The sequence below is a fragment of the Cladophialophora bantiana genome (assembly GCF_000835475.1).
Source record: "Cladophialophora bantiana CBS 173.52 unplaced genomic scaffold supercont1.20, whole genome shotgun sequence".
NCBI classification, from domain to species: Eukaryota; Fungi; Ascomycota; class Eurotiomycetes; order Chaetothyriales; family Herpotrichiellaceae; genus Cladophialophora; species Cladophialophora bantiana.
Window position 1 is genome coordinate 533,370 of NW_015971594.1, and position 27,888 is coordinate 561,257.

General features: G+C 51.8%; 15 protein-coding genes across 15 annotated transcripts; 9 read left to right on the forward strand and 6 right to left on the reverse strand.

Annotated features, from left to right (window-relative positions):
* Positions 1 to 194: 194 nt before the first annotated feature.
* Positions 195 to 1,276, reverse strand: Z519_11020 (uncharacterized protein; the record flags this gene model as incomplete). The annotated part of the gene is made up of 3 exons (XM_016768733.1): positions 195 to 308; positions 366 to 422; positions 482 to 1,276. 3 exons carry the CDS (start codon positions 1,274 to 1,276, stop codon positions 195 to 197), a joined length of 966 nt encoding a protein of 321 aa, XP_016615120.1.
* A 492-nt stretch (positions 1,277 to 1,768) lies between these two features.
* Positions 1,769 to 2,705, forward strand: Z519_11021 (uncharacterized protein; the record flags this gene model as incomplete). The annotated part of the gene is made up of 2 exons (XM_016768734.1): positions 1,769 to 2,048; positions 2,098 to 2,705. The coding sequence occupies 2 exons, from the start codon at positions 1,769 to 1,771 to the stop codon at positions 2,703 to 2,705; spliced, it is 888 nt and encodes a 295-aa protein (XP_016615121.1).
* Positions 2,706 to 3,360: 655 nt separating this feature from the next.
* On the forward strand, positions 3,361 to 4,770 carry Z519_11022 (uncharacterized protein; the record flags this gene model as incomplete). Its single annotated transcript, XM_016768735.1, has 3 exons — positions 3,361 to 3,713; positions 3,814 to 4,549; positions 4,627 to 4,770. 3 exons carry the CDS (start codon positions 3,361 to 3,363, stop codon positions 4,768 to 4,770), a joined length of 1,233 nt encoding a protein of 410 aa, XP_016615122.1.
* Positions 4,771 to 5,514: 744 nt separating this feature from the next.
* On the forward strand, positions 5,515 to 7,082 carry Z519_11023 (uncharacterized protein; the record flags this gene model as incomplete). Its single annotated transcript, XM_016768736.1, has 4 exons — positions 5,515 to 5,667; positions 5,770 to 6,121; positions 6,206 to 6,365; positions 6,509 to 7,082. 4 exons carry the CDS (start codon positions 5,515 to 5,517, stop codon positions 7,080 to 7,082), a joined length of 1,239 nt encoding a protein of 412 aa, XP_016615123.1.
* Positions 7,083 to 8,404: 1,322 nt separating this feature from the next.
* Positions 8,405 to 9,635, reverse strand: Z519_11024 (uncharacterized protein; the record flags this gene model as incomplete). The annotated part of the gene is made up of 2 exons (XM_016768737.1): positions 8,405 to 9,551; positions 9,613 to 9,635. 2 exons carry the CDS (start codon positions 9,633 to 9,635, stop codon positions 8,405 to 8,407), a joined length of 1,170 nt encoding a protein of 389 aa, XP_016615124.1.
* Positions 9,636 to 10,727: 1,092 nt separating this feature from the next.
* On the forward strand, positions 10,728 to 11,909 carry Z519_11025 (uncharacterized protein; the record flags this gene model as incomplete). The annotated part of the gene is made up of 2 exons (XM_016768738.1): positions 10,728 to 11,698; positions 11,747 to 11,909. 2 exons carry the CDS (start codon positions 10,728 to 10,730, stop codon positions 11,907 to 11,909), a joined length of 1,134 nt encoding a protein of 377 aa, XP_016615125.1.
* A 24-nt stretch (positions 11,910 to 11,933) lies between these two features.
* On the reverse strand, positions 11,934 to 14,277 carry Z519_11026 (uncharacterized protein; the record flags this gene model as incomplete). Its single annotated transcript, XM_016768739.1, has 2 exons — positions 11,934 to 13,055; positions 13,108 to 14,277. The coding sequence occupies 2 exons, from the start codon at positions 14,275 to 14,277 to the stop codon at positions 11,934 to 11,936; spliced, it is 2,292 nt and encodes a 763-aa protein (XP_016615126.1).
* Positions 14,278 to 15,076: 799 nt separating this feature from the next.
* On the forward strand, positions 15,077 to 15,475 carry Z519_11027 (uncharacterized protein; the record flags this gene model as incomplete). The annotated part of the gene is made up of 1 exon (XM_016768740.1): positions 15,077 to 15,475. The coding sequence occupies one exon, from the start codon at positions 15,077 to 15,079 to the stop codon at positions 15,473 to 15,475; it is 399 nt and encodes a 132-aa protein (XP_016615127.1).
* A 61-nt stretch (positions 15,476 to 15,536) lies between these two features.
* On the forward strand, positions 15,537 to 16,364 carry Z519_11028 (uncharacterized protein; the record flags this gene model as incomplete). Its single annotated transcript, XM_016768741.1, has 1 exon — positions 15,537 to 16,364. The coding sequence occupies one exon, from the start codon at positions 15,537 to 15,539 to the stop codon at positions 16,362 to 16,364; it is 828 nt and encodes a 275-aa protein (XP_016615128.1).
* Positions 16,365 to 17,931: 1,567 nt separating this feature from the next.
* Positions 17,932 to 19,849, reverse strand: Z519_11029 (uncharacterized protein; the record flags this gene model as incomplete). Its single annotated transcript, XM_016768742.1, has 2 exons — positions 17,932 to 19,263; positions 19,322 to 19,849. 2 exons carry the CDS (start codon positions 19,847 to 19,849, stop codon positions 17,932 to 17,934), a joined length of 1,860 nt encoding a protein of 619 aa, XP_016615129.1.
* A 2,157-nt stretch (positions 19,850 to 22,006) lies between these two features.
* On the forward strand, positions 22,007 to 22,525 carry Z519_11030 (uncharacterized protein; the record flags this gene model as incomplete). The annotated part of the gene is made up of 1 exon (XM_016768743.1): positions 22,007 to 22,525. One exon carries the CDS (start codon positions 22,007 to 22,009, stop codon positions 22,523 to 22,525), a length of 519 nt encoding a protein of 172 aa, XP_016615130.1.
* Positions 22,526 to 22,676: 151 nt separating this feature from the next.
* On the forward strand, positions 22,677 to 23,272 carry Z519_11031 (uncharacterized protein; the record flags this gene model as incomplete). Its single annotated transcript, XM_016768744.1, has 2 exons — positions 22,677 to 22,717; positions 22,804 to 23,272. The coding sequence occupies 2 exons, from the start codon at positions 22,677 to 22,679 to the stop codon at positions 23,270 to 23,272; spliced, it is 510 nt and encodes a 169-aa protein (XP_016615131.1).
* A 512-nt stretch (positions 23,273 to 23,784) lies between these two features.
* Z519_11032 (uncharacterized protein) lies at positions 23,785 to 24,261 on the reverse strand (the record flags this gene model as incomplete). Its single annotated transcript, XM_016768745.1, has 1 exon — positions 23,785 to 24,261. One exon carries the CDS (start codon positions 24,259 to 24,261, stop codon positions 23,785 to 23,787), a length of 477 nt encoding a protein of 158 aa, XP_016615132.1.
* Positions 24,262 to 25,063: 802 nt separating this feature from the next.
* On the reverse strand, positions 25,064 to 25,654 carry Z519_11033 (uncharacterized protein; the record flags this gene model as incomplete). The annotated part of the gene is made up of 1 exon (XM_016768746.1): positions 25,064 to 25,654. One exon carries the CDS (start codon positions 25,652 to 25,654, stop codon positions 25,064 to 25,066), a length of 591 nt encoding a protein of 196 aa, XP_016615133.1.
* A 723-nt stretch (positions 25,655 to 26,377) lies between these two features.
* On the forward strand, positions 26,378 to 27,841 carry Z519_11034 (uncharacterized protein; the record flags this gene model as incomplete). Its single annotated transcript, XM_016768747.1, has 1 exon — positions 26,378 to 27,841. The coding sequence occupies one exon, from the start codon at positions 26,378 to 26,380 to the stop codon at positions 27,839 to 27,841; it is 1,464 nt and encodes a 487-aa protein (XP_016615134.1).
* Between the last annotated feature and the right edge of the window lie 47 nt (positions 27,842 to 27,888).

Below are 27,888 nucleotides of genomic sequence, written 5' to 3' on the forward strand. Positions count from 1 at the left end.
ACTCGGAAGTTGTAATTTTTCATTGTCCTGCTTCCCTGGAAAGTCTGTGACTTATAAGCTGGAGTGGAGCATAAATTCAGACCCCAGTTTTGTTGGAATTTTGTTTGCTGCGACCGACCAATTGACCGATGAAAATTACACGGAAACGGCTTGTAGTATCACTAGGAAACTAGCATAGACGACTCTCTAGCAGTCTACGAAAATGTTTCTGGAATTGGAGGCCCCCAGACATAAAGTGCCTCAGGTCCTGCTGGAACGTGAGCGACCTCGGTCTCGGAGTTGACCAGATCACCATCAGCGTAATGCTCCTGTAGATGGTGTCAAGAATTCGAATACAACATGGTCGGAGGGGAAGAGCCACCTACCATCACGAATTGACTTGTGTCGAACCAGTAGTCGAAAACTTGACTACCCAAAACGTGCTAATAAAGGAGACAAGATCAGTAGGCACTAACTTGCATAGGAAGATGTAGTAGCATACCCTTCCCACTCCCCAGCACGGACGATATCCTTTCGCAGTCAGATGTTGATGACCTAACTGTTGGATATCAAAATCGTGGACTTCAAAAGCCGCATGAGCAACGCTTGGCTTTTGGCCTGGTTTGGTTCTTTTGAAGAAAAAGGCGTGGTGGTCCGTAAACTCTAGACCTCTGTCGATATGGAAGAAGGCGGTGATGGGCTTGCCGTCCCGCTCTACAACGTCTGATGGCGCCAATGCCAAAGTACTGGTATACCAGTCATACATTTCCTGGAACTTGCCCTCCGGATAGGTCACACCGTAGTGACCCCAGCGATGTACTGGTGCTGGGCCATGCGTAAACCGCTGAAATCGGCCTTTTCTCGGTTTCTCGTCTTCATAATTCAGTGTGAGTTTTTCAAGATTTGGATTGTCTGGCTGCTTCGGTGTTTGACCGTAGACAAGGTGCACCTTGTGACCAACAGGATCTGTCAGAGTGACCGCTTCACCACCCCCAGGACCGTCCACTTCGAAGATTGGAGTCGCATTGGCAATTTTGGTTGCCCGTTCGAGCTCTTCATGACTCTCCACTTCATATGCGGCGCCTCCGAACTCGCTGTCACTTTTTGCTTGCCTTGCAATATAGACATATGGTTCGGAACCATAACCCGCAAAAAAGATTTTGCCGTGGGACTCCTCGACTATTGACAGCCCAAAATCCAATAGGAACTGCCGCGCTTTGGCAAGGTCAGCGTGATAGTAGATGACAAAGGCGGTTTTGAGGAGCCTCATGCGGGGGTCGCCCACAGGGATGGGCATTCTGAATCTTAGACAAGGTCCGCAGCTCGTCCTCACGGCTGAGATATCTAACCGAATTCAAATAGAACAAGCAATAGTGACATGACAGGAGTTCCATCGCCGATATTTGGTTTAAGTACCAAGTAAGCCAGAACGAATCCTGTGGGGCGACCCTTCATTGGCCAGGAGACAATAATCCTCCGGGAATTTGCACCTTGTATTAATGGCCGTCGGGCTTTAAACGTCGCCTGTCGAAAAGATACAGGTCGGGACATTACTTTCTAAGCAAGTCTGGGATACGAAAGCACCTGCAGATCCGGGACTACTCTGAAGACGACATACTAAATCCGAAAGCATATTACAGCTATTTGTGCCATGGCAATATTTGCTTGAAAGCCCCCCCTTCCCCTGGCAACGAGCAACAAGCTAGCATTGCAGCATCTCATAAATTTGTCAGTGATTTGCCTCTAGTCTTAGTCTTACTTACCTAGCAGAGAACTGGCAGGCTCAAGAATGCCATCAAAGCTTGTCGCTTGGGATCGTCTCGTACGTTACGTTCCGGCAAAGGGAACAAATGAAGTTCGATATGGGGAGCCAATCCTTGAAAACCCTGATGCAGACGTGGCAAGCCTCGCCAGCGCGGGAAAGCTCCAAGTTCGAGCATTGGAAGGGTCTGATCCTCTGAAGGCAATACCCACAGGCCAATTGGACACAGTGAAGGAGCTTCTGGGTCCTTTGGAACCTAAGGACGTGCCTATAATTCGATGTGTTGGGCTCAACTATAAAACACATAGTATGAAAACTTTCCAGCTTGAACGAAAATAAAATGCTTACATGTTCAGTTCTTGAGACCGGACGACCACTTCCTGAAAGCCCAACTGTATTCACCAAGCCTGCACCTGCCGTGGCTGGGCATGGAGAAGACATTCCCATTCCACCGATAGCCCAGGATGAATGCGATTATGAAGGCGAGCTGGTGGTTCTCATTGGTAAATCCGGCAAGGACATAACGGAAGAGAATGCTTTGGAATACGTCGCTGCGTACACCGCTGGAAACGACGTCTCAGCTCGCGACTGGCAACGTCAACCAGCGAAAGCAGGGCCAGTTCCGCAATGGACGTTTAGCAAATCTTTTGATAAGTATGCTCCGCTTGGACCGTGCTTAGTCGCCTCGCATGTGCTAGGAGCGGCCGATGATCTGTCATTGAAGACCCTCGTGAACGGTGAGGTGAGGCAGAATGGGAACACCGGCGATCTATGCTTTGGTGTACGGAAACTCATCGCCTTCTGTAGCCAAGGTCAGACGCTGCAAAAAGGGTCTCTGATCATGACGGGTACTCCAGGCGGAGTTGGGCTATTCATGAAGCCTCCACAGTTTTTGAAGCATGGAGATGAGGTTACGGTCGATATCAGCCGAATTGGGCGTCTCACAAATCGGATACTATTCTAGAGACAGAGGGGTGCTGAACGTCGACTGGAGACGAGGCTGCCGTCTTTAACCCCTTTAGACTTTGCTATCAAGGATTATCATGTTTGGGACAGAAGAGCATCCAGACTCGGTACAATATGGTTTGATGAGAACAAGTGAATCGGGGAAAGTTTCCGACCTTATATTTTGAGCAGACATGAATCACGCTCCCCGTGCTGGTTGGCTGATGGGTGGATGTCAGAAGCGAGATCAATCATTTGGAGCTTTCCTAAATTCGAGATCTTTCCAGGAGACTTCATAATTTTCTTTAATTTTAATTCCGCTCTTGCATTCTTTCCTTCTGTGTTCTTCACAATTCGTCACCTAGCGTTTGACCCGTAAGGCTTTAGCATAGGTACCCCTGGTCCGTCCGGGATTATACCGCAACCAGGTTCCCACCTCCTTTTACGAAAGGCCGGTCGCCATTGCCCGACGAAGAGCACCCTTCTTGCCGAACGGCAAAAATGTTAGATTGATTACACCTCATCTGGTTGGAGCACATTCGTCTTGTAGCAATTGATATCCTCCTCTGGTGTTATCGCTCTCGAACATCACCGGATTCAGAGGTACAACTACTATTAACATGAGATATCCTCCATTGTGTAGTATCAGCACTCCTCAGTCAACGAGAGTCGGGATGGATTCGGTCGAAAAGACAATCGAGACAGCATGTGCCGATGGTAGCATACCCGGTGTTGTGCTCGCCGCGGCCAATAAAATGGGAAAGTTTACCTACACTAAAGGATTCGGGCTTCGATCATTAAAAGCAGGCGAGGGGGCTGCCTGCTCGCCCGATACAATAATGTTGCTGTTTAGCGGCACTAAGCTCGTCACCACGATTGCAGCTTTACAGTTGGTGGAAAAGGGTCAAATCAGCCTCGATAGCAACGTGGGGGACGTTCTTCCAGAGCTTGCCCAGCTTCAGGTCCTGAAGGAGATGAAGGACGGAAAACCAGTGTTTGAGAAAAGAAATGGACCTATCACTCTACGGTGAGTTCAAAGAATCTTGAACAATGCTGAAACCTCTAATTTCCCCATTCTAGAGCTCCTCAGGCGGGAAAATGGTGCTGTGACTGACATATCCAAAAAGCCAGCTCCTAAGTCATTCCTCTGGCGTCGTTTATCCCTTTATGTCGCCGCTCTTAAAGGAATACTATCAATCTCTGGGTCTGCCTATCCTGGCCGCCGCGAAGACAGTAGTAGAGAGCTTCAATGCTCCTCTTGAATTCCAGCCGGGGACTTCATGGAACTATGGTACAGGCATCGACTGGGCTGGTCTGCTGATTGCCCGGATTGCCAAGATAGATCTGGAAATCTATTTCCAACGGCATATCTTCGAACCGCTTGGGATTTCTGACGCCACCTTTTGGCCGGATCGACATCCAGAGATCAAGGCACGGCTAGCTGGCCTGTCAATTCGAGACCCATCGGTTGCTGATGGGGCTGGAAAAGCGATTGCATTCGAGGGACCGAACAGACACGCCGTTGCTCAGGAAGAAATGGGTGGCCAAGGACTCTATACTTCTGCGCCTTCGTATCTGAAGATCCTGCGGAGTTTGCTGGATGATGACGAGGTCCTCTTGAAGAAATCGACCTGCGCTTTGATGTTCGAGCCACAGCTGAGTGACCAGAGCCAGGAAGCACTCCAAGCGGTTTACAGATCAGAACCTAAAGGAGGACCATGCGCCATTGGAACGTTTCCTCCCAACGTCCGCTATGATTGGGGTTTGGGAGGCGTATTGACTATGCAAGACGTCAATGAGAAGGAGGTGTCTTGGAGGAAGAAGGGTTACCTCAATTGGAGCGGTGTGCCAAATTTCTTCTGGGTTAGTCCCTTTATCCTACTTTTGTATAAGCTTTTACAGGCTATACCAAACTGAACTGACTCTCCGCGTCTTTCTAGTTCCTGGACAGGAAGGCCGGCGTATGCGGCGTCTTCGGCGCGCAGTTGATGCCTGGAGGAGATTTTCGGTGCAGGAAATTAATTACAGCATTTGAGAAAGCAGTCTTTGAGGAAGCTGCTTTTGAAAATAGTGGTCATTTGTGAGATTTAGACCATAAGAATCATATGGACGAACCCGTTGTCCAAAACACTCCCAAGACTACTTATTGACCGGCGGGCTTAAAAACATCATACTTTTCCAAAAAGCCCAAGTTAATTATCGACATAAGCTCTTTATTTTCTTGAGTTGAGACCTTGGTAGGTGCCCATGGGCTGTAGTTCTGAACCTGGAGCAGGGGCGTGCAATTCCGGCACACCCACTCTAGCAGTTGGAGTACTGTTGTTCATCTTCGTTCAAGAAAGGCATGCCTTGTAGTAAGGACCACCGTAAGAAATGCGAGACTTGTCATTGACTGTACTGCCAACGTCTTCATTACAAACGGGTAATCACAGGCTGAACGGTCACCTGCTCGCATCTTCTTTTTCCTTCGGTACAAAAGGGGCGGGTTATTGGGCAATTCATGTCACGCCAATGAGGAATGTAGGACAGAATCTACAATGTTCTGATGAACTTCTTTACGACACTAATGGCCAGACTCACCTGAGCCTGTTTGCATCCGGCTGTCGTTTCATCAGGACGGCACTATCGGAATGTCCTTATTCCAGGAGGCTCTCGGGTAAAGGTTCAAGTGGGCTAGGTTTCATATCCCCAAAATGCCGAATCACCGGCGCTTCAGCCACCCGGGTCAGGTCAGAAGTCCAACTAAAGTACCGACAAAATCCTATGGGCTGGATCAAGGCCAGTCTTGGAGAATTCAATCGACACCCTGAAACCTAGAACTAGTCAACATGGCCACCAGCTCGCATACGAATGGACATACGGTTCCGAAGTTCGACGTGCTAATCGTCGGAGGTGGCATAGCAGGCCTAACAACCGCAATTGCATGCAGGAGAAAAGGGTTCAATGTCACCGTTCTGGAAGCAACGCAATTTTACACCCATGTGAGTATTCTCTCGTCGACCAGGACATACTCAGGTTCTGTCACGAATAGTGGGGATTGGCGAAAAAAGCGAGAGAGCAACATTTTAATCTTAGTTTTTTAGGTTGGAGCAGGTATCTTGTTGTCTGGGAACGCTGCTCAGGTCCTCATAGACATGGGCCTGCAGGACGAAATGGAGGCTTGCTCAACGCACATGAGACGCGTGGTGTTCATGACGCACGAAGGCAAACCCATGTCGATACAGCATTTCCCCAGCTGTGCGAGCGCCGCCGAGGGAGGGCCGTTATGGCAAGTCCACCGCGCCGACGTGCATGGTATCCTTCTCAAAAAGGCTCAAGAAGTTGGAGTTACGATCAGGATGGGTGTTTTGGCCAAGAGTTACGACTGGGACGTCCCTGCTGCAGTGCTTGGGGATGGAAGTGTGATCACTGCGGATGTCATAATAGCGGCTGATGGTGAGTCCAAAACCCCCAAGCAACCGAGATTCGCCATGAGACTGGCTACTGCTCTGACAACAAGATTGTTGACTTCCTGGTTAGGCTACAGATCCCGTACGCGAGAGAATCTTCTTGGCAGAAAAGACGAGCCCCGTCACCATGGCTATTCGGCGTACCGCGCTTTAATCCCTGGCAAGATTCTTGCTCAGTATCCCGACCTCAAAGATCTAGTCGATCCCGAGCAACAGACGAGTCATTGTTGGTATGTATGCTATTTTCACCCCCTTCCAGTCTATTTACTATCAACCTCTTCATATTTTACGATCGTTACGGGCCGACAGCTGCCTTTCAATCTTCCAACCTGATATCATTTTCTCTTCTTTCTTCTCACTTTGATCTTCTCAGGGTCGGACAGGGCCGTCACGTCCTGGGGTACCCCATCCGAGGAGGACAAGACTACAACATGGTGTACAACCAACCAACCATCCGCGCCATTGGGTCCAAATACGTTGCCGACGTCGACCCAGCCGACATTCAGGAGGAGTACAAAGATTGGGATCCACGCTTGGTGGCCTTGACAAAGCACTTGCCCAAAGACGGTGTTCTGGAGTGGCGCCTTTGTGACCTCCATCCCCTGGAGAACTGGATCTTCCCCGGCAGCAAGATCGTTTTGATAGGCGATGCGTCGCATGCCATGCTTCCATCGGCCGCACAGGGTGCTGCCATGGGAATCGAAGACGGCGCGGCGATAGCCGAGTTACTCGCCAGGGCGGGCTCGAAAACCGATGTGCCTCGGATTTTGAAGACGTTCCAGAACCTTAGGAGGGACCGGTGCATCGATGTGGTTGAAAATGGGTCGAGGGACGCCCACAGTTGGCACGACAAAGACGATCCGAAGTACAAGCCCACAAGTAATTGGGTATGGGTGTATGATATCAAAACAGCCGCTAGGGAGATCCCCTTGTCAAATGAGGCTTGAAAAATTGTATTTTAATGATCACCTTTCCGTCAAATTTACAATACCCAAGGTTCTAGTGAAGCGAAATATCGCATTCTTACGGTCCGACGGCTTCTTATTTGATAAAATCCAACCCAGCTATAATCACCACGATGCAAAGGTCTCTAGATATTCAGTTGGGCCGAGATTCACAATTCTATCAAAGCTTAAGAGGCTAAAGTTGTGCCTTGCCCATCTAATGGGCGAAGCAGGCTACCTATATGGCCTAGAAATGAAGAGGTTGGGCACACTTTTCCAGCCATCTTTGACACTCCCACTCATACTCAGTCCTCTCTGCTCATTTGTCGCCATAGAGGCAATCGGTTTTCCTAGATGTAATGAGTCGGGGCCCGGTATCGGACCTTTTTATTTCTTTCATACATCAGCAATTTTTCCCGCGGCTCACAGCATTCTTATATACCCAGGGAGCCCAGAGAGCCCACCGTGGCTCATACCTCTTATATCTAGGCTATGAGCCCCTACTGTAACAAGGCAAAGTGGCTGCGCGGGGCTGTGCAGGGCTGGTAGAGTGGTAGCAAAGGGGGAAGAAGTTGTCTAGTCACATGTCAAACCAAAATGGGCAGGCAGAAGGGAGTGCGGAACAGTACACAATGCTGGCAGAGTGCCATTCTTTACAGTTTTGGAAAGAGTACCATGAATTCCATGGCCTTTTGGTGCCGTCTACCTAATTCCTGAGAGTTTGATCAATCCTGTCCTGTTTCTCGATGCTGCCGCTGTGCTAGGTGTTCGTAGCCCTAGCCGCTCCCCCTCTGGGTGGTGTTGGTGGTGTTGTCTTGTCAGTGCCAACCAGAAACGCGTTCTCGATTCCCGACCTGCTAGACAGGCCTCTGTGCGTTGTTGCACGTACACGCCGGACTCTCAAGTGCTCGGTTACGATATCCCCAGATATTACTTTGCCTGTAAAGACTGTGCAACCTGCAGTAAAGCAGAGCGATGGACAAAGTCTCTGAGATTCGGAAATCCGGTATAATATGAAGTGTGCATTGAGCCACCCGGCGAGAAAGCGGGCTTCGATTATCCGAGTGCGGGAGCATATTATCCCTTTTGGATGTAGAATTGAGTGCAGCTTTTCAGGCTTCGCCTTCCTACTCCCACTACGGTTCCCTGACGATAATCATTCCCCTCCTCTTGTATAAGCGAAAAAAGGCCTTTTTCCCGACGCGGTTTTTTTTTTCCCTTCCATGCTTAGCTCAAAACTTTCTAATCATCCCTGCCCGATACAACCACCATACAACGGTGTTCGGGCCTTCTATGTGTCCAGATCAAACACTTTGATGCAATCCTCAGAGGCTTGAAAATAGCGGGAGATCTCCAGCTATTAGATCATTAACGATCTTTCGCAAACCATCGCCGACACCCATTCCTCCGATGTTGGCCATCACCATATAAGTTCCCTCCTCCTCGCCGCCGATGACCGCGTATGCGACTACGTAGTTGTACCTGTTGCTCCCCGAGTGCGAAATACTGTAACTTTTGCCATCTTTATCCCGCTGTTGGCAGTGCCATCCGCCCGGTGTGTAGATGTCATCATCTGCGTAAGGTGTATGCAGGAATTTGAACATATCTTGAGACAGCCCGAGAGACGTGTCATGTCCGTTAGCACCATCTATATGGGCTTGCAGGAACTTGTTGTACTGGGCCATAGGCGAATGAACTCTGGCAGCGGGGTTGAAAGCCGGTGGCTTATCGCGATGGTCGAAGTCGACATCTGACACGGGCTCAGCTGGTCCATAGGGCTCAGATACCCATCTGTGTGGCCAGGGATTACGGATAGAAGTGTCATTTGTCTCGTCGTTGGGTCCAAATCCAGTTTGTTGCATGCCGAGAGGCTCGAAGAGTCGGGACTGGACAAAGTCCTCCCAGCTACTTCCTGTGATCAGTTCTATGATTGCGGCGGTGATCAAATAATTGGTGTTGTCGTAACAAAATTTGCCTTTGGTTCTTACTGGTGGCTCGCCCAACGCTTTCTTGACCATCAGCCATCGAGCCTGCTTTGGGGATATGTCCGGCTTGTACAAGGACTCGTAGAACTGTGCATCGGCTGCCCAGTCAATATCGATGCCCGACCGATGCGATGTCAACATCTTCATCGTGGTGTTCTTGTGCTCCTCAGCCATGGAATCTGCGAGAGAGGGAATGGCTTCCTCCAGGGTAGAATCCCAATGCAAATACCCATCTTTCACCACCATAGCAAAAGTAGTGGCCGTCATTGCCTTGGTATTTGATGCCAGATGAAATTGGTCGTCCTTGGTGATTTTGGGGGCGGCATCTATCCGCCTGAGGCCCGTAACGGCCGATGCAAAGTCCCGATGTCTGCTAGAGGCTGCGGCGAGGCCTGGGTAGTTGTAATCTTTGCGAAGCTTCTCGAGCAGTGTATTTTCTACTGTGGTTGAAGCCGACGGGCTGAGCGGGCTATTCGAGAAGGGCCATCTTGAGCAATAGTCAGTGTCCATCAATAGAGGCGCTGGCAGTCGCTGTGGTGGGTACGTACAGCCACCTCCACAACCCGGCCATGTTGAGAGCGACAAGGCAGAAGACTACGAATATGATTTGCAGCCGACAACCTCGAGTGGGTGTGATCTGGGAAGATCGAGAAGACATCACAACGATGCAGATGAGGATTTTCTCATAATTTCTAGTAGCAACTTCTTTTGTTTGCGGGCGAACGGCAGGGGAACCGGAAGTATGTGTGGCTACTTCCGAGTTTCTACACCACCGCTTGGCTAGACAAAGACACACCCAACGTGGAAAATTGATGCCATTATGTCGGTGATAAGCTGCTGCCAGTGTCAATCTAAATCAGAGCGGTGAGGCTTGAGCAGTAATGAAAACGATCAGACAGGATGTCATCAAGCGCACCGAAATTAAGCCTTATTGACTTGGTCAAAAATAGGATGCCTAGGTAAATTCCTTGCAGTTAACTATCCCCACTAGGTACCTCCCCTCCAAGCCCTCCCCACCCTTGCATGGCCAGCTTCACTTTCAACGACTTGTCAGCTGGTCGCTCTGTTATCTGCCGTGGCTCTGGCGTTGAGCCGGGGGCGCCCCCGCCAGGTCACAACCATTCAAAGCACCATGATTGCGTGCAAAATCGTAGGCCCACCACCTTTTTGTACTACTGTCGGTATACGCAGTGAAACCGTATTACCGTCCGCTTACAAGGCAACAAGGCAGCAGGTATGAGGCTCTGCAGACCCCTCCCCACCGCGTGATCACAGTAGCGATCCTCCTCTATACGTGGATTGATTCTAAAGGGCGATTGCCTTAGCTAGATTGAACTACTGCAGCAAGTGGTCTCGCGTTCATTGTGCCCGATGATCGTCCTTCAGTTTGCCTGCTAAACTCAACGTCAAGGGTTACACGACTATTAGATACGTCAGCCTGACACGAGAGGACGCCTACCTGAGGGCAGCAGCGCTACGTCAACGCTTGAACCTCACAAGGGGGATGGTCGAATCTATTCCATTCAGCCTTACAACCAAAGCTTGCCCCGATTTGCCCTTCCTCTAGAACATTTTCCACAGGGATGGGAGCATAGGAGACTTACAGATGGAACCCTCCTGTTATGCCACTTTGAAGCACGCAAAAGTCTCCTAGACGCTTTCAATGAAACCCTTACATAGCGAAGCGCCACGGTTGGGGAAATGGGAAGTCTCCGCGTTCTACTCTGCACAACGACCCATTGAACTAAAACGCATCACGCCCTCAAATACCATGTTCTGCGATCCGAACCTCAACCGGCATTCAGCAGATGCAGTTGCACAAATTGCATCACAAAGGTGTTCGTGGAACTACATCCCAGAACAAGAAGACGCTTCCCCCGTGGTCAACGGCAGGTCGAATGGGTTGGCGAACAATCATCCTGAGCCAGAGCCGGGTGTGCGATCTCGCGCCATCGAATTTGAATGCCGCGAGTCTCTTCCTGGCCATATCCTTGGCCGGTTGAAGAGGAGACCAGTGCCTTCCATTTCAGACTATGACTGCATACGAGGACGTGTCATCAGACAGTTTCCCAGTAGCTCTGTTGCCATCCTCGATGTGATTACGGACGATGCAGACGCTTTCGCGGGCAGCAACGTGGTGTCGAAAGACCCATCAAGGCCGCAGCACAACAGCCGGCAAAGCCCCCAGCGACTCATCCTGAAGTACTATCCGGCGGCGGAGATCACTCGTGACCCACGACGAACCGGTCGGGATTTTGCACCCCTCTTTTTCAATGAGGTCAACGCATATGCCCAGGCGAGGGTTGCACAGGGAACAGTCCTGCCATACGTATGTGGGGTGTACGAGGACGCAGGTGCCGCTGTCGTGACGGGCTTATATCTCGTCATGGAATATCTTCCACACTCGACAACACTGAAAGACATGGACAGCCATCTCCGATCAAGCTCGGCGTCCGTCCTGCGTGAGAAAACTGCATTTGCACTGAAGTCACTGCACTCCTGCGACGTCTCACACGGCAGCATGAAGAGCAACCAATTGCTCATTTGTGGTGATTTCCATGGCGCGAATGAGTCTTCTGCATTTTCAGCTAGGGACGATTGGTTCGTTGTCATCGTTGACCTGCAGTACGCGAGGTGAGCATCCTCCTCTCACCCTCTTGGGCCGATCTGACATCCTCCTAGGTTTCATCGCGATAAACACGAGCTGGATTCTGCAGCTGAAGTTGACCGGCTTGCCCTGCGAGAAGCATTTTCCTACTGTGGCTGCAAAGCTGAAGAAGACGACTACGACGAAGCGTATCAACAATTTGTCAGGGAGCGTCAGTCGTTCATGGGTTATTGCTGAGAAGATGGCCGCTTTGAGTGATGATCATATTGCCGACAACTCATCGGCTTCAAAGAACTCATCGTCGCTGCCTGACTCGGAGAATCGATCAGTTTCTTTCTCGGGGGGAGATTGTTTGTGTCCCAGCTTCAGCGCCGCAATCCATTCTTCCATAGTTCTGATAAACTCTTCGCTTACAGCATCACTCCGTACCCCGTGTAAAATATCTTGTGCGCTATACCCAAATACATCTCTCGCCCCAGGATCCAATTTTGACAAATCGAACCCCTCATCCAAAAACACCTTCAACGTCTTCATACTCCCCTTGGACGCAACACGATGTAAAATCGACTGCCCCACGTCATCACATATAGCGTAATTCGCCCCCCTCCCCATCAACACTCTAATGACATCCACGCTCTCGTAATCAATCGCCTCAATCAACGGGGTCGAGCCGCCTATACTCTGTGGATCAATATGCGCGCCATGGTCAAGTAGGCAGGTCGCCATTTGCGCTCGATTGTTCAAAGCGGCACGGTGCAGCGCTGTTTTTCCTCGACCAGATGCGCTTGGAGTTAGAACAGCATTCACGTCCGCGCCACCATCGATCAAGGCCAGCATGTAAGCGGGATCATCTTGATTCATTGCCGCGGTGTGCACGGGGGGCCAGCCGCCCCAGTCGCAGTAAGAAACGGATGCTTGAGCATTAACGAGCAAGCGCACACATTCGGGGGATTTGCTCCGCAGCGCATAGTGCAATGGGGATGCTTTGAGTTTCGAGCAGATATTCGGATCGGCGTCATGACGGAGTAACTGGCCGACAATCTTGGCGTCACCCCGCTGAGCAGCCCATGACAGAGCAGTGCGATTCTCGTGGTCCACGGCGTCGACCTCGGCTCTGGAAGACTCAAGGAGTTCCTGAAGTTCGATGCGAAGGAGGCCGAGGAGGGATTTGTGGATAACGGAGAAACCCATTTCTTCGAGCACGTCGCCTGAGCCGAACAGCCGTTTGAAATTCTCTGCGAGGGGGGAGTTGTCGGGCTGTGTGAGAATGACGGTCCAGGCTCTGTCCACGGCGGAGCTGCCTACGGCGTTTTCGATCGTCGGGTCGGCGCCGGCATGGAGGAGGAGGTCGCAGACTTCGGGGTGGCCGAAGTCGATGGCATACTGTCCGTCGTATTAGCTGCAAATTCTACAGATCCGGGGGACGGTCGCGTACGTGTAGCGCTGTGTTCCCGAAACTCGTGTGCACCTCATTAGGATGAGCGAGCTTCTTTGAGAGTATGTCCTGCGCGGCGAGCACATTACCTTGGGCGGCGAAGATGAAGAGTTCGGAGCGTTGGACTACGGGGCGTATTGAAATATGAATGGACATTTCGGAGAGGCTGTTGACGATGCCGAGGGAGACGGCGCGGGAAAAGTACCAGGAGGGAAAGTGGTAGGTGGCTTTAACACTAAAGGTGGTGTTGCGAACGCAGGATGCTTTTGAGCATTTTTGTCGGCCTAGTGGTAGGCCCGAGTAACCCAAGAAGAGGCTTCCGAAGATGCCTTGGAATATCTTGGGCGTGTTGAGGGAGTATTTCTGGTGACAGATACAGCTACACCATGTCTTGCAGGAACCTCGGCCGAAGCGAGAGACTGTCACGCCGATTTGAGAGATTGATGATTCCCCAGTGTTGATGGCGTCCATGTGGAATGCCATGTTGGGCGACAAGTCGACCAGAGAAGTAACCCGTTTATTGACAGTTGCGTTGGCGGATCTGACGTCTTTCCATGTGTTATGGAGCTGGCCCTTGTCTTCAGATACGAGTGATGGAGTCATCTCTCTGGTCTTGCACAGCACAGCTTGAACGGTGTCGGTCTGCATCCTTTCGTTTGCGACCCTTGCGGCTCTCGTAGCTTGCGAAATGTCAAGAAGGGCCAGGTCGACTCTGACGAGTCCGGAAGCGGAAGCGATGGCTTTTCTCAGCTCCTCCCTTAGGGGGTGAATTTGTTGCAGCAGAGATGCGAGCTCACACAACTTTTGACGACGATGTGCTTTTGTTGCACGACCTAGTAATGATGTCGGGTGGCCCAACGCGCTGAGATAGCCTTGCGCTGCATCATCGATGCGGGGTAGAATTTCTTCGAGATGGACGAGGATTCTTGAGATGGCAGGAAGCGGGCGATGCCGCCGTCCGGGTTCGACATCATCAGTATTATCTCTGCCAACAATGTCCGGGAGAAGGACCTTCAGATCGGTGACTTCGTTCTTGAGCGCAAGGATTTCGTCCGGACAGCGGCCGACTGATCTGCGGATTTGCTCGAGTCTGGTGTAAACGGTGCTGAGACTGGCATTAAATGCGTCGACCGACCCATTTTCTTGGTATTCTTCGAAGATCTTCGACATTGGTGCAAATTGATCGTTTGTGTCCTGCTGAATGCAAGTGGCCTGGACTCGCTGACGCAGAGCTTGTTGAGCTTCAGCCTCAGGCCATATCTCGTCCGGCCATTGCCCCGCCTGGTCTCGGTGGAAGATGGCAGACGGCCCAAGCAGTGTTGATCCCAGCTGCAAGCACAGTCTAATTTCTCATTGGATTGTTGAAGTTGGAAAAATCCGGGGACGTGGATTAAAATAAGAGCCAAAGAAAGGAGGAGTACCTAGGTGGTGTACTTTTGTGTGAAATGTATCGTTTGTATCCAGTATCTTACCGTATGGGAAACCCGTTATTCTGGGCCGGCGCTAGGACAAGGCAAGTAAAGGTCTCGAGACGTTCAGTTGGGCCGAAATTCACAATCCAGACATCGCATCACTAGGGTCAGGCAATTAGTGCGCGAGTGCTGCGCCTGACCAGAGCGTGCAGACAGCTGCAGGGCGCCGGCTTTGCTCGACGGACCTTTCGGCACACACTGCAGGGATCTTCTGCTCAGCCTAGTGACACTAGCCCCTACCAAACGGAACAACTCACTCACATAGGAACCGAAACTCCCATCAGGAGCCCAACCGACCAGACAAACGGTGCCCGACATATATCTTCGCTTGGCTTGGGTCAGGATTCAGTGCTCGGATTTCTTGTCCGCTTATATAGGACAGCGTGTGACACTTTCCTCGAGCTTTCAGCCTTGTGTTTCAATCCCGGGTTACCTCTCACCACCGCCGCCACCAGGATGTCGACAATGCCCGCAACACCATGTCGTGACGACCCAGAATGAGCTTCGGATTTAGCCTAGGTGACCTGGTCACGGTCCCACAGTTCGCATGGAACGTGTACCACACATGCAAGAATTCGCCCTCTGAAGCTCGAGTCATCGCATCGGAGCTATTCACCCTGTGTGGTATCCTACAGACCTTGGGCGACGGGAGGGTTCATTATATGCGAACGCTGGCAGAGTCCGACAGGCTCCAACTACTGTCGGCCTACAATGTGTGTCGCGATGTGCTTCAGGATATCTCCACCACTCTGCGCAGGCATTCTGAGCTGAGCAAGGACAACCCCCATCTCTTTGCGCGCCTCAAATGGGGCGCCGAAGACGTCCCAGCGTTGAGGCTACGCATCATCTCCAGCACGTCGCTGCTAACTGCGCTCCAAAGCAGTCGACAGTCGTAAGGAACCTAGGCCCTCCGATTTTGCCATGGACTAACATCTGCTTAGACTCGTGGAGTCCAGAATGGAGGGCAAAGTTGACGAAATCCTCTCGCGACTGGGAGCGCCACCATGTGAGCGGATTCAATCACAATCAAGGGTTAACATGCTCGAGATTGAGGGCAAGGCCCCGCAGCTCCTCCTAGCAAATGGGAATGAGAACAGCTTCGCGACTTCATCGCAATTACACCAAACCTCGATTCCCCAGCTCGTCGCCTTAACCAAAGGCACCCAGGCACCCACGCTCTCAGACCCATCAGCACTACGCCTCACACCATCCTCCCGGCTACTGGTCTCGCTCACATCGCCCTTCTCCCATGCCAAACCATCCAGCACCAAAGCGGACGCTCTCCCCCGCGCCGCTGCCGCCTCCAACCTCCCCAAACTCCAGCACCTTCTAGCCTCTGGCTATCCCGTGGACCATCTCGACAGTAACCATGGCTACACTGCTCTGCACAACGCCAGCATGTCCGGCTCCCTCACCACTCTCGCCCTCCTCCTCTCGCACTCCGCCTCGGTCTCCACCCCGGACGTCAATGGTGCAACAGCCCTCCACCACGCCGCGCAGAATGGACACGTCGATGCGTCCCTTTTACTCATCCAGAATGGTGCCGATGTAGATGCGGTGGACAGCGCAGGACACGCGCCATTGTTTTATGCTCTGCAGAACGGACATCTCTCTGTTGCGAATGCCCTGCTAGGAAGCGGTGCGAAGATGGGGTTGGTGGAGGATAGGGAGCGGACACATGATTATTGGGCGAGCAGACTTGCTCTTTACTTCGAGGAGGGCGGAGGCGATGAACAGAACTATCCGCGACTCACGGTTGGCGACAACAACCACAGGGATGAATGAGGATGGGCAGTGTCTTGTCAGGTCGACCTCGTGTCCTCCAGATGTCATCCACCGCGAGAGAGACATGTCGAACAACATCCCGAAGTCTGATCGCAGAATTCACTGTCCAATCGATCCGTGTGATTTCCCTGGCAAGATCATCGAGGGTGCTTTCCATAAATAGATGCCTTGTGAAACTTGCTGAGACGGAAGCGAGGTATTGGCTTGAACCTCTCAGCTTCCAATTTTGCGCTCTCCAATTGAAGAAAGTTTGCATATGATTGACTAGATGGGTTGCGTGATCTGATCATGCTGGAAGATGCTGAAGGCACGGCACCTCGCAAAAGCAACAACAATATCACCCCCCGGTACAGACCCTATCCTTCGTTGTATATTGTGGTCTTTCATCTATCATGACAGATGAGCCCTTCAACGCTACGCCATGTCCTACCGTCCGAAGTTATGCTGTTCTAGGTGCGAGGTTTAAAAGGCGTGTCAAACCCCCATTTCCGAGCATTCGTGATCGATTCATATTCTATTTGGTTTGTTAGTTTAGTCTGTAAAGCACTCGGCAGAATACACACGTAGCTCTAAACCTAGAGCATAGACGGGATAGTGGAAACTTTCCTAGGTAATATATTATGTTATATTGTGTTCTATGATGCCGGAGATATTAGCTCGTCCGGCCCTTGTAATGCCATTTTATGATACACTAGGCATTCGGCCTTACGTTTCCTCTTTCGGTGGATGACCCGACCTGCTACAATAAAACAAGAAAGGTGAGCTTTTGACGAAAAATATTAAATAGATCTAATTCTCTCGCTGTTCTTTGTGCAATTTACCAATCTGCCCATGCAGCTACCCACACGCATATACTCCATAATTGATGATTTTGTACGCCGTACCAAGTGAACTCGCGACAAGGACCTGAGCGCCTTCCTTCCTTCCTCTCTTCCCTGCCAGCCTGATCCACAGCCCCTTTTTAGCCCCGTATTGAGGGCCTCGTTTGCAAAATCATGCAGGGGTTTCGTGTCCCAACGGGCATCAGATACATCGAGGTGTGAGTCTGTGGCGCATCCACACACTCCTTGCGCCGTCGGTGCCGCCGTCGGTGCGCAGCTGTGCAAGCAATCCGAGTTTCCCCAGCGCGAGGACCTACTCTGCGGCTCGACATATCGCTGCTGTGTTTTGACCTTGACCACCACATCCCGAAGCCAACGCCAGAATAATCTTAAAAGCTAAAGCAAGATCACACGTGCACTTCCGCACCCCACACAAGTCGACTTTGTTATCACAATTCAAGCAAGCAAGCCGGTCTGACTGGTTGGCGAGCTACCAGTAGGGTCGTCGCTTAATCTGGACGCGAAACAGGTATCGGATGAGAACGTGCGCGGGATCGTAAAGCGCATATTCGTTGAATCCAAGAACGCCACCGGAGTTGGTGTCGCTGTACGGGACAGTCGTTTCCGGCTGTGAAAGCGTCAGGCGACAGAGATTAACCATGCCCTTATTTTCGCGGGACGGATGTGACATGATTTGAGGCGAAGGTAAAGTGAACGAAAGAAAATGGAAGAGGAGGGCTCGCTCCTCAACCACACATACATACCATCCAAGGCATCCCGTCACCTACGCCAGGCTCTAATTCCCACTCAACTCGCTTCCACCTCGCTGGGCCTGTCCGCCCAAGTCCTTCGATGCACCTGTGTCGACCGCAAGACTGCTTGATGAGCTCGTGCCCGTTGTAGATGCTCGTCTGCGTCCGGATGCGCGACGCCCCGACGTCGGCTTCGCACAGAAGCAGAACCCCCTGTCCGTCCCATGAGTCGTACTTGCAGAAGCTAGCAGACTTGCTCGACGCGTCGGCGAGATAGATGCCGTTGCCGAACATGGTCCCGGTCCAGCTGGCACCATGCCGACGGATCTGCAGACCCAGGTCGAGGATGCCGAGGAGCGAGTCGAGTGGAGTCCCGTGCCACAGGAGGAATCTCATTTCGCCACAAGGGTCGTTGAATTTCTTGGTCTCGATCCAGTCATAGTACGGGTTCGGTAGCTTGGCCTTCACGAAGACCCGGTAGATCTCCTGCAGCTCCAGGGTCAGGCAATGGATTCGGTGGCAGGAATTTTCAAGGTAGCTTTTGAGCTGACGGAATTCAGGCGTGGAAGCATCGGTCAGGCGGCGGAAACCATGCCGCAGGGAGCTGTAAGCTTGGTAAAGAGGTTGAGCGAGGGCCTTGTACGCATTGAGCTGGAGCGATCCTCTGCAATGCATTGCAGTGGCCATGTTGGCAATCTCCCGCCGAGGCCAGAGGCAGTACAGGAATTGAAATTCAAGGAATAGGGCGTGGTAGCTCGAGACCACTGGCGGACGGTCGTCCCCGGAGCAGAAAGGAATCTGGCTACGGTATTGCGATGACAGCCTCAGTATAGTCTTCCAGTTGATAGTGCTGCCGGATTCAAGATGTTTTCGGATACGATCTAAGGTCTTGAACGCCGAGAAGACGACCCATGAACTAATATGCTCATACGGGGCGGTGAATGCTACCCATGATCCCGACGTGCTCGGGTTCTCGCTGGTGTTACCACTCCGTAGAGGACCGCCAAAAAGGGTGCGCTCCATCAAATCCTTAACTTCATCATTGATTTTCGCGTCAACCGCTGCATATTGTGGGAGCTTTTTAGGGCGTACAGTGGTTCTCTGATAGTCTAGTTCGACAAACGTGAATCTTCCTTGCCGGCGCGACAGGGGTTCGTATCTTTTAGTCCATGTCGTAGAGGTTTTGTCCTGGAAAAGCCTGCGAAACTTAGATATGACAAGAGGCAGGTTTTTGGACTCCATTTCGATCCTTGCAAAACCCTCGAGTCCGACACGGCCTTCTCGGGTCAAGAAGGAGTACATCTCAGTCTCAGGGTTGAACACGACCTGTTGAATACGATGCAGTTAGCCAGTCCGCCTCGGTCAACAAATGCGACTGACGTACTTGATGCCTTCGGAAAAAGTTTATATTCTTCATAATGTCGGCTCGGAGGAGGTAAGCGTCGTATATCGACATCCTGGCGCGATCTGTCACGACAGTAGCATCGAGACCTGCTCTGGAATCCACAGGGACGAAGAGCCTTCCCCAATCCTTCACCTGGGTCCGAAAATAGCCGTAGTGTGAAGTGCGTCTCGACCTTGTAGAGAAAGGCCGTATGTATGCAGCGTACAGGGTGTCAAATTCTGTGCGGGTTTCCTGGTACCTCCTGCTCTCACTCAGGAAAATATCATAGGTCTCCCAGTCGGAGGTTATGCGGGGAAGGGGGACAGCTGGACGAGGCATCGGCTGCGTCGATGGGACCGGGGCAGCATCCTGGTTTGCCGCTTCTGTAGTTGTTTCATCGTCAGATAGAGGGAGTGCGCACAGTATGTCGAGGATCTCGGAAGCGGTTGTATGTCCTGCTTCAGCGTTCTTAGTGAGCTTCGCTGGGTTGACAGTCCCCGGCGGATCTGGAGCCCACAAGGGTTGCATGGGATGGCGTTCGGGCGATGATTCAAGTCAGAATGGGAGATTCTGGTGAAGATACATTCTACCATGATCTCCGTCAAGAGGGGTCGTTACACAGCGAGCAATTCTTCAGCCTCATGCGGCATATGCTGATTTCGTCAGTCTAGCGAGGGATATGTTGGTTAAGTTCAGATGTTATGCAGATGTGAAATATAAAGTAGAAGAAGAACTCTACGGCTCGAGTATTGAAGTGGTCATCATTCCATGAGGCCGGTAACTCGAAACCGGGCGGAATTTGTACGTTTGACGTTCAGGATCTGGACCTGCCGTCACGAGACACGCCTGTCCTATTTCAGGCAGGCGCCAGTCGGGACAGCCTTCCTTCTGCTATTACCTTCCTTGGCGCCTCGTACGGGGACCTTGTTTCGCCCAAGTCAAAGTCAACCGGAGAAAGGGATACTCGGTACTAGTGCTGCGGAACATCTTGGGTTGGGAAAAGCAAAAGGCTGAGCGATGAATCATGGCGTGAGCAGCGAGCTGGCCTGGGAGTCTTCGAAGCAGAATCCGTCTCTGCTTTCCCAGAGGAATGGTGGAGGTTAGTGGAGCCAAAGAGAGCGGTCCATGGCTGCCTGACAGTGTCAACTCTACAGGTCCTCGTTGCAAGGCGGAAGGGCCAGAAGGGCGTACAAACTGACCCTAAGCAGCCTCAGTCGCGGCGTCGTCGCTACTGGAGCTACCGTAGTAGCCATTAGGCAGCTGCATGATGAGCTAAACCACTTTGAGACGATGGTGACGAGGAGTTCTTGGATGAGCCCCGCTTTCCCCGCTCTCGGCTATTCTTGCTATGTTCCCCTTAGCTACGAGTATCTCGGCACCGAGTACTCTGGCGAAAGAAGCCAGATCAGGCTTGTCGAAGGCTTAAAGGTTCAGTTTTAACCTTAACGTCGGATAGGCAAACTCTCCCTCAAGTTGTTGTATGACTGACCTCAACTGTTTAAGTCTTTTGAGCTTATTATGCGCTGGAACCCAACCATGCCAACCCCTTCAGGATTGTCGAGACCGAACGCTTGCCACAGCAAGCATGTAATGTGGCCTCTTAGTCTAAAAGCCTGCAGACAATTCTCAACTCTCGTTCATTTGTGGTTGTTTTGCGTCGTTATTTGCCAATCGCAAAGTTCTGAGTGAATCAGCTTTGCTCGGATGCGAACCGATAGTCTCTCTATAGCGACGAGCAGTGCTGATGTAAACCCTCAGCCATTCGAGAGGATTTTTCATGCACTGGCGAATATTTTGTGCTACTCTGCACCAGCGGCTCTTCCTGTTGGTCCTTCGACTAAAAGCCCTAAATTCATCTCGCCGACCATGGAGTCGAAAGCCACCTTCTGCAATGGCTGCCGGCTCCTCTTATATAGACCAGTCTCGCATTGTCGATCAAGAGATTCGAGGCTATCGTGGATTCATTCACATATCCTATCAGATTGAAGACGACTTCCCCTTGCTTCCCAATCTAATAAAATCGGCGTAGAATGGATGTTACATGTGCTTTCGTCAAACAGGTCGTTCAGAGTCACTGCAAGTCAGACCCAGCTCTGGCAGGACATTTTAAAAGGGGGCAAAACAGACTCAAGAACTGGCCTCAGCAAAAATCCAAAAAGCTGTGCCATGTATTATCTAAATACCTCTTGCGCGGCTCAAAATGGTTGCGAGACATACGTACAGCGGAACCCTTCCGGATCTGTGGCCAGGTTCACCTCGAGGGTATTGACAGTGCGATCACGATAGAAGTGGGCGCTGATTTGGGTAAGTCATCATGAGATTGTTGATGGCCGAAGACTAGCTAATCTTGGAACCCCTCCAGAATTCTTGAGAGCGTTTCCGAAAAGGTTCGCATTGACGACCAAAATCACTCGGAATGATGCACCAGTGGATGGGTACATGCGTGGAGTCCAAATCAAGCGAACATGTAGGTTGTTCGAAATCGGAGGAAAACCCTGCCCCATTGCGGCTTCTCGAGGTGATGGATGGCGATACAGTCCGGCTGGTCGAGACGGAAGGAAGGAGTCTGACTTGTGCAATCTTGAGCTATTGTTGGGGTGGTTCATAAGCTTTGGAAGGGGGCGGAGCGAGAAAAAGGGACATCGCGATTCGAGCCACAGGTTTCCCCCTCCGCAGCATACCGAGATGCTTGAGGACGTCATCATCGTCGCGCGCAGGCTTAAGATACAATACATATGGATTGACAGCATGTGTATCGTCCAAGACTCAGACGAAAAGTGGTGCACAGAGTCTCGACGGATGAGCTACTACGAAAATTCGTACATTATGATCATCCCTGTCTTATGTCACAGCGCGGATCAAGGTTTTCTAGGACATCGACCACGCTTGATCACCAAACACATAAGCGGAACTTGGGCTAGCCGGCCTGAAAAGGCTCTACATTTCTACTATGCGCAACGGGAGAGTGTGAGACACGAAGCAGCTGATTCTTGTTGGAAAACACGTGGTTGGACCTTTCAGAAACGCCTCCTTTCTACCCGGATCTTGTACTTTGGGCGTAATAGCGTCCGATTCGAGGGCCGCGGTGCTATCTTCGAAGAAATGAACCTGCGGCGATCTGCCCAAGACGACTATCGAGTATTCTTCGCTTCGCCAAACCACCAGTCCTCCAAATGGAATGAGATGGAGAAATTCCGGCTTTGATGGTATGAAATGACGTCCCAATATATCGAGCGTCAGCTCTCAAACGAGCACGATATACTGATCGCTCTATCGGGCGAGGCACAGAAGTTTCCAATTTACTTTGGTGCAAATGACGAGTACATGCTTGGACTCTGAAAGAACGATTTATGTCATGGCTTATGCTGGAGTGCCTGGCGTGGCGAGGAGCAGCGTGTATGGTCGCTGACAAAGTCTCTATCATTCCCCTCTTGGTCCTGGTGCTCGACGCAGAGACCACTGCTTTGGTCTGACGGAACCAGCTCCCTTCAATGCACCGATCTGCTTGAAACGGTCAAGTCTTCTTGTGTCAATGGTGAGTACACGAAGCTCCTATTCGACGCTTGGGTGTTCCCATCAACTCTGCTAGAATTCAGGCTCCCCAATGGTCTGGAGATGCACATCTACCTTGATGCAGAAGAGGAGGAAAGTGACAACTTCGCGGCTCATGGTGAACAAATGGCAGTTGTGATGACAGCATATCTTGCAGATAGCAGCAATGAAAAGCAATGGAGAACACCATCTGCAAAGGCCCTGCATGAAGTATGCGGTCTCGTGATGGAAAATGCTGGAGCCTTTCACCGCGGCGTTCCTGAGTACTACCGGATGGGGACCTTTGATGTTATGCGTGACTGGCAAATGGAAGTGGACTCAATCGAGATTCATGAGGGCGCAGCCACGCCCTTCTTCGAACAGGTGTATGCATCTCAATGCACGATTGCCCTTGTTTGAGGGGAGTGACTGCGCTCTCACTGAGATAAATAGGAATCTAGTGGCTGGAAATGGACAGTAAGGCAACGAGAAACCTAGGCTCTACAGCGGCGCATCGAAGCTGCAGCTACAACCAACTGGGCGGGATCCTGCGAGAAGAAGTTTTGGATTTTTGGTTATAACTGACAAGCGACTAAACACTTCATTTTCATTTGGCCTTAAACGCGCCTCTCCAATGCAGCCATTTCGGAACGGTGGCCAGCGCCAACCCCTTTGAAGTACAGACTGCGAGGGTCGTTTTTTGGGTTCCTCGACCGCGATGTTTGCGGAGGAGAGAACTTTATGGCAGCTGCGCTGAGGCAAGGAGTCGCATCATCTCAGTCTAGACTCTATAGCTCCTGACGGCCTACCCAAGTGCTAAAGCCGTTCGAAGTACGTTCCTCAGCCACGACGCTCCGCCGTGCTTGCCTTCGCCGAATTCCTTCGCTCGCCAGACAACAATCCCATCAAGACGAACCAGGACTGCCCCAGAGCTATCTACACCACGCTGAGAAGCCCATTTTCCGTTCCTTCCAGAGAGACTCCTCACTGTTTGCCTTTTCACCAGCATCCGAGATTCCGATCAAGTTCACTAGACCACCTCCTGCTTCCGCCACGACTGTTTTCCACAACCCCGGGCGCGAGGCGATCAGGACGAATCCGTCATACTTGACCATATCCCTGGTTGACAACCTCTCGTTCCCCTTCTCCAGCCATGCATGCGGTAAGTGATGTCCCGGAATAATCGACGGATGGTAGTACAATAAATCCAACCGGCCACTGTCCTTGAGCTGTCCGTCGTGATTAGTCTCCTTGCCTTCTCCATTGACATCTAGGTCGGGATAGAACCAGCCAATCTCCGCCCCAAGGGCGTGGAACTCGTCGTCAAGAATCTTCTGTGCACAGTGGACTGCCTTTCGGCGTGCGGCGCCGTCCGTATTTGGGGGCGACATGTCGAAGAATGAATCCATGTTCGCAATGTTTTCAACCCGGCTATTTTCAGTACAGACGCCGATCGCTTTATCCATCACCAGTCCGAAAGCACGCAGATTATGCAATGCACAGTCTCGTACGTGTTGGCCGATAGGACGGCGCTCGGACTCATATGTGTCAAGCAGTGCATTGCAATCCCCCTCTGCTCGGAGGGATGACGGGATCCCGTTGATGGCAAAATTCAACTTCCACGCCAGGTTATCCACGTCTTGAATGCCTGTGTTAAGACCCAGCGCTCCCCAGGGAGGGATCCGGTGTGCGGCATCTGTTGAATAAAGACTCTTTCACCTCACCGCAAACGGTTGACTGCAAACGGACATAGAAACATCTATAAGTATGTGTCTATGTCCCCAGGTAGATCATAGATCCTTAAGCAATCAGATCATCCTTTCAAACAGCATCTCCAACCAGGAATATCCGGTCTGTGGATTTCTTGCTCCGGTATCGTGAAGAGCACAATGCGTTGACATACCAGTGATTTATGGATAACAGGTCAACGTCCAGGTCAGGAATTTGCAACGTATTGTGCATTCGTTTCAGCATCGCAGACTCATCGAAGCGTTTCGGGCCTGCCGGGTTGAGACCACATGCAAAGAGCCATTCCTCCGTATCGGTCGAGATGGGATAAGGACCCAAGTGGTAGAGGTATCCTGACCCGATAGTGCCACCCAGCTTCGGGTTGACGAACCAGGTAATGAAGTTGCGGATGTCCGGGTGTCAAAGAGATAAGGGAGCCCGAATGTGAACGGATACCATGTCGACAATGTCCCGTTCGCCCTCTCATCCAATGGCTAGGTCATCTATCAGTCTGCGACCACCGTCGGCGGCGATACAGTATTGTGCTTTGACTGTCACCGGCTCCTCGCCTTTCCCGAGAGAAGTGACGATGACGTGGCCACTAGCTTCTTCGACTTTTGTAACGTCGGTATTGTAAAAGATCCCCCCCGGATTCAATTCCAGTGCCCGTTTCTGCAATATCGGTTCGAGTCGGATTTGTGGCATGGTGGAATACTGACAAGGCGAGACAGAGGTATATTCTTCCTCATAGGCTCCGCCACCCCAGGAGTCGCGGCTGACGGTTTCCCTCCCATTGGGTCCAAAGCTGGTATACCAGGCTGTCCTGCTGACCATGTCCAGTGGAGCGCGTTGCTTGGTCAGCTCCTCTTCGATGCCCATGGGGCGCCATATTTCCACTGTGCGGTGATTATATCCGCAAGCTCTCGGGTGGATGGATGTTGAAGGATATCGTTCAAACAGAACGTGGGGGATGTTACACAGCGAAAGCAGGATCGAGGCAGACAGGCCAGTGGGGCCCCCTCCAACGATGGCGACAGAGTAAGTTGTGGAAGAGTTCACAAGTAGAGAATCCATGGCTGGCGTAAGATCGAATCATTTTGGGAGTATCAAGTTCGGTGCTGAGAGTCGTAGGGTAGCAAAGGGGATGATATAGGCTTCCCCAGGCGGTGCTTTACCGTCGCATCCTTCTGTCAGACAACGTAATCAAGCTCGAAACCCCGAAGTTGAGGAGGTGTTGAGATATGTGATGACGGCGCTGAGCATCAAGTGGGCCCCGTGAGAGCATCAAGGCGGAAAGTCGTAAAGATGACTTTCAGGCCCTCGAGCCTGAGCGTGCAACCGAGGGCTTATGTACGTCCTCAGCCTGCTGCTTGTATGGTTGAACACGATTGCTTCTCTGCATTGTGGAAGGATCAGCTCCGCGAGGTGGTGTATATACAAGAGCTTTTTGGGGAAGACGGGGGGCACGAGGCTCTCGACAAGAATAGGAGATTGAGTGCGAACCGTGTATTTGTTGGCTAGTCAGGATTCGAATTTAGCCGATCTTTTGTGCACAGCGACGACGACGACGACGACGACGACGACGAGTGGGATCAGCAGAATAAAGTCGAGAGTCGTGATTCGGGGCGACTTCGGCAGGAACTAAATTCCACCCCCCGAAAAGCTTCCTGATTTTTCTTCGACATGGCCAACAATGTTAAACGGCGCCTTAAAATCCTAGGAGGTGGAACTTTGGGCGGAGAAGAACAAGTTTTGGGCCAACGAGGTTGAAGACTCGGTTCACGGCTGTGCGCGGTGATGGCGGCATCAAAAGATGATATCACCACGAAGGACTTCGCTCTCACAACCGTTTTAGCTCTAATCGAGGACTACCACTCGTTTAACCCAGACACCACTGTCCCGACCTACGCATACCCGACACATCTCGAATTCAGCAAACAGGTCGCTCGGGGCCGACCGTGCGTGTATCGTCTTGACCGCACCGTTGTTCAAGACAGCCATGCCACCAACAAGGGAGGAGCCAGAGGAGAGACCAATGACAAAGGCAAGGATGAGTTCCTCCAGAATGATGAGGAGAAACAAAAGCCTTCGTTTCTGCAAGATGTCGAATGTCGGCGCCTCCGAGAAGAGCAGCGGTCCATCCTGTCGGCGCCGTGTTGGAGCTGGACGAAGAAAAGCCTCTGTGACCTCGTGCAGGAAGAGGTCGAGGTCGCTGTGACACCGGACGGGAGGGCAGATGCGCTTTACTCGCTTCCTCTGCGGAGACTTCGACCCCGAGCACAGGGACATGCTTTAGACAACGAAGGTGGGAAGCAAAGAGACGATCATGTCGGTGGTCATGGTGACGAAAGGGGACAAGCAGGAGTCGACCAGCAAGACGAGAGCGAATGCGAATGCGAGGACGAAGGCGTGGGCGAAGGCGAAGCAGAAGCAGAACAAATCTTTCTTCAACCCGCCACAACATCCATGACGCTTTCTACGCTCATTGACAGGCTCTGTCCTTCCAATGTATCGCCATCGCCGTCGCCATCGCCAGTTTACTACCTCCAATCGCAAAACTCCAACCTGCACACCTCCCCCCTCTCACGCCTCCTACCTTCTTTACCACCGACGCCTCCACCCTTCTCCGCCGCCGTGCTCGGTGCCCCCGAGGCCGTGAACCTGTGGATCGGCAACGCTTCGTCCGTGACCAGCACGCACCGCGACCCGTACGAGAACCTGTACCTGGTGGTCAAAGGGCGCAAGCGGTTCGTGCTGTTCAGCCCCGTCGAGGAGGTGTGTTTGCACGCGCAGAGGGTCCGGACTGGGCGGTGGCGGTGGGTGTTTGTTGATGATGATGACGGGGAGAAGGGGAAGTTTGAAGTCGTGATGGACGACGACGACGACGATGACGATGACGATGGCAATGACGACAATGACAACGACAACCGCATCCCCTGGATCCCCATCGACCCGCTCCGTCCCCCACCAGCCACATCTCAAAAGTTCCCATACTACAGACACGCGCGCCCTCTCAGCGTGACCGTCTCTGAGGGAGAAATCCTGTATCTCCCCGCGGGCTGGTTCCACCATGTTTCTCAGGAATGCGGATTCTGGAAGGGCCATGAGCAGGGCGACAATGACGATGCAACCGCGATGGTGGCTCCGTGCATAGCGGTCAACTACTGGTTCGACATGGACTACTCGGGGGAGAAGCATGTCATGAGGGAGATGGTGGGCCGGTTAGTTGAGAGAACCCGGATTGCTACTGAAAACGGATGAATCTGACTTGGTCATAATGTCATCAATCCAAAGTTCATTTTCTATTC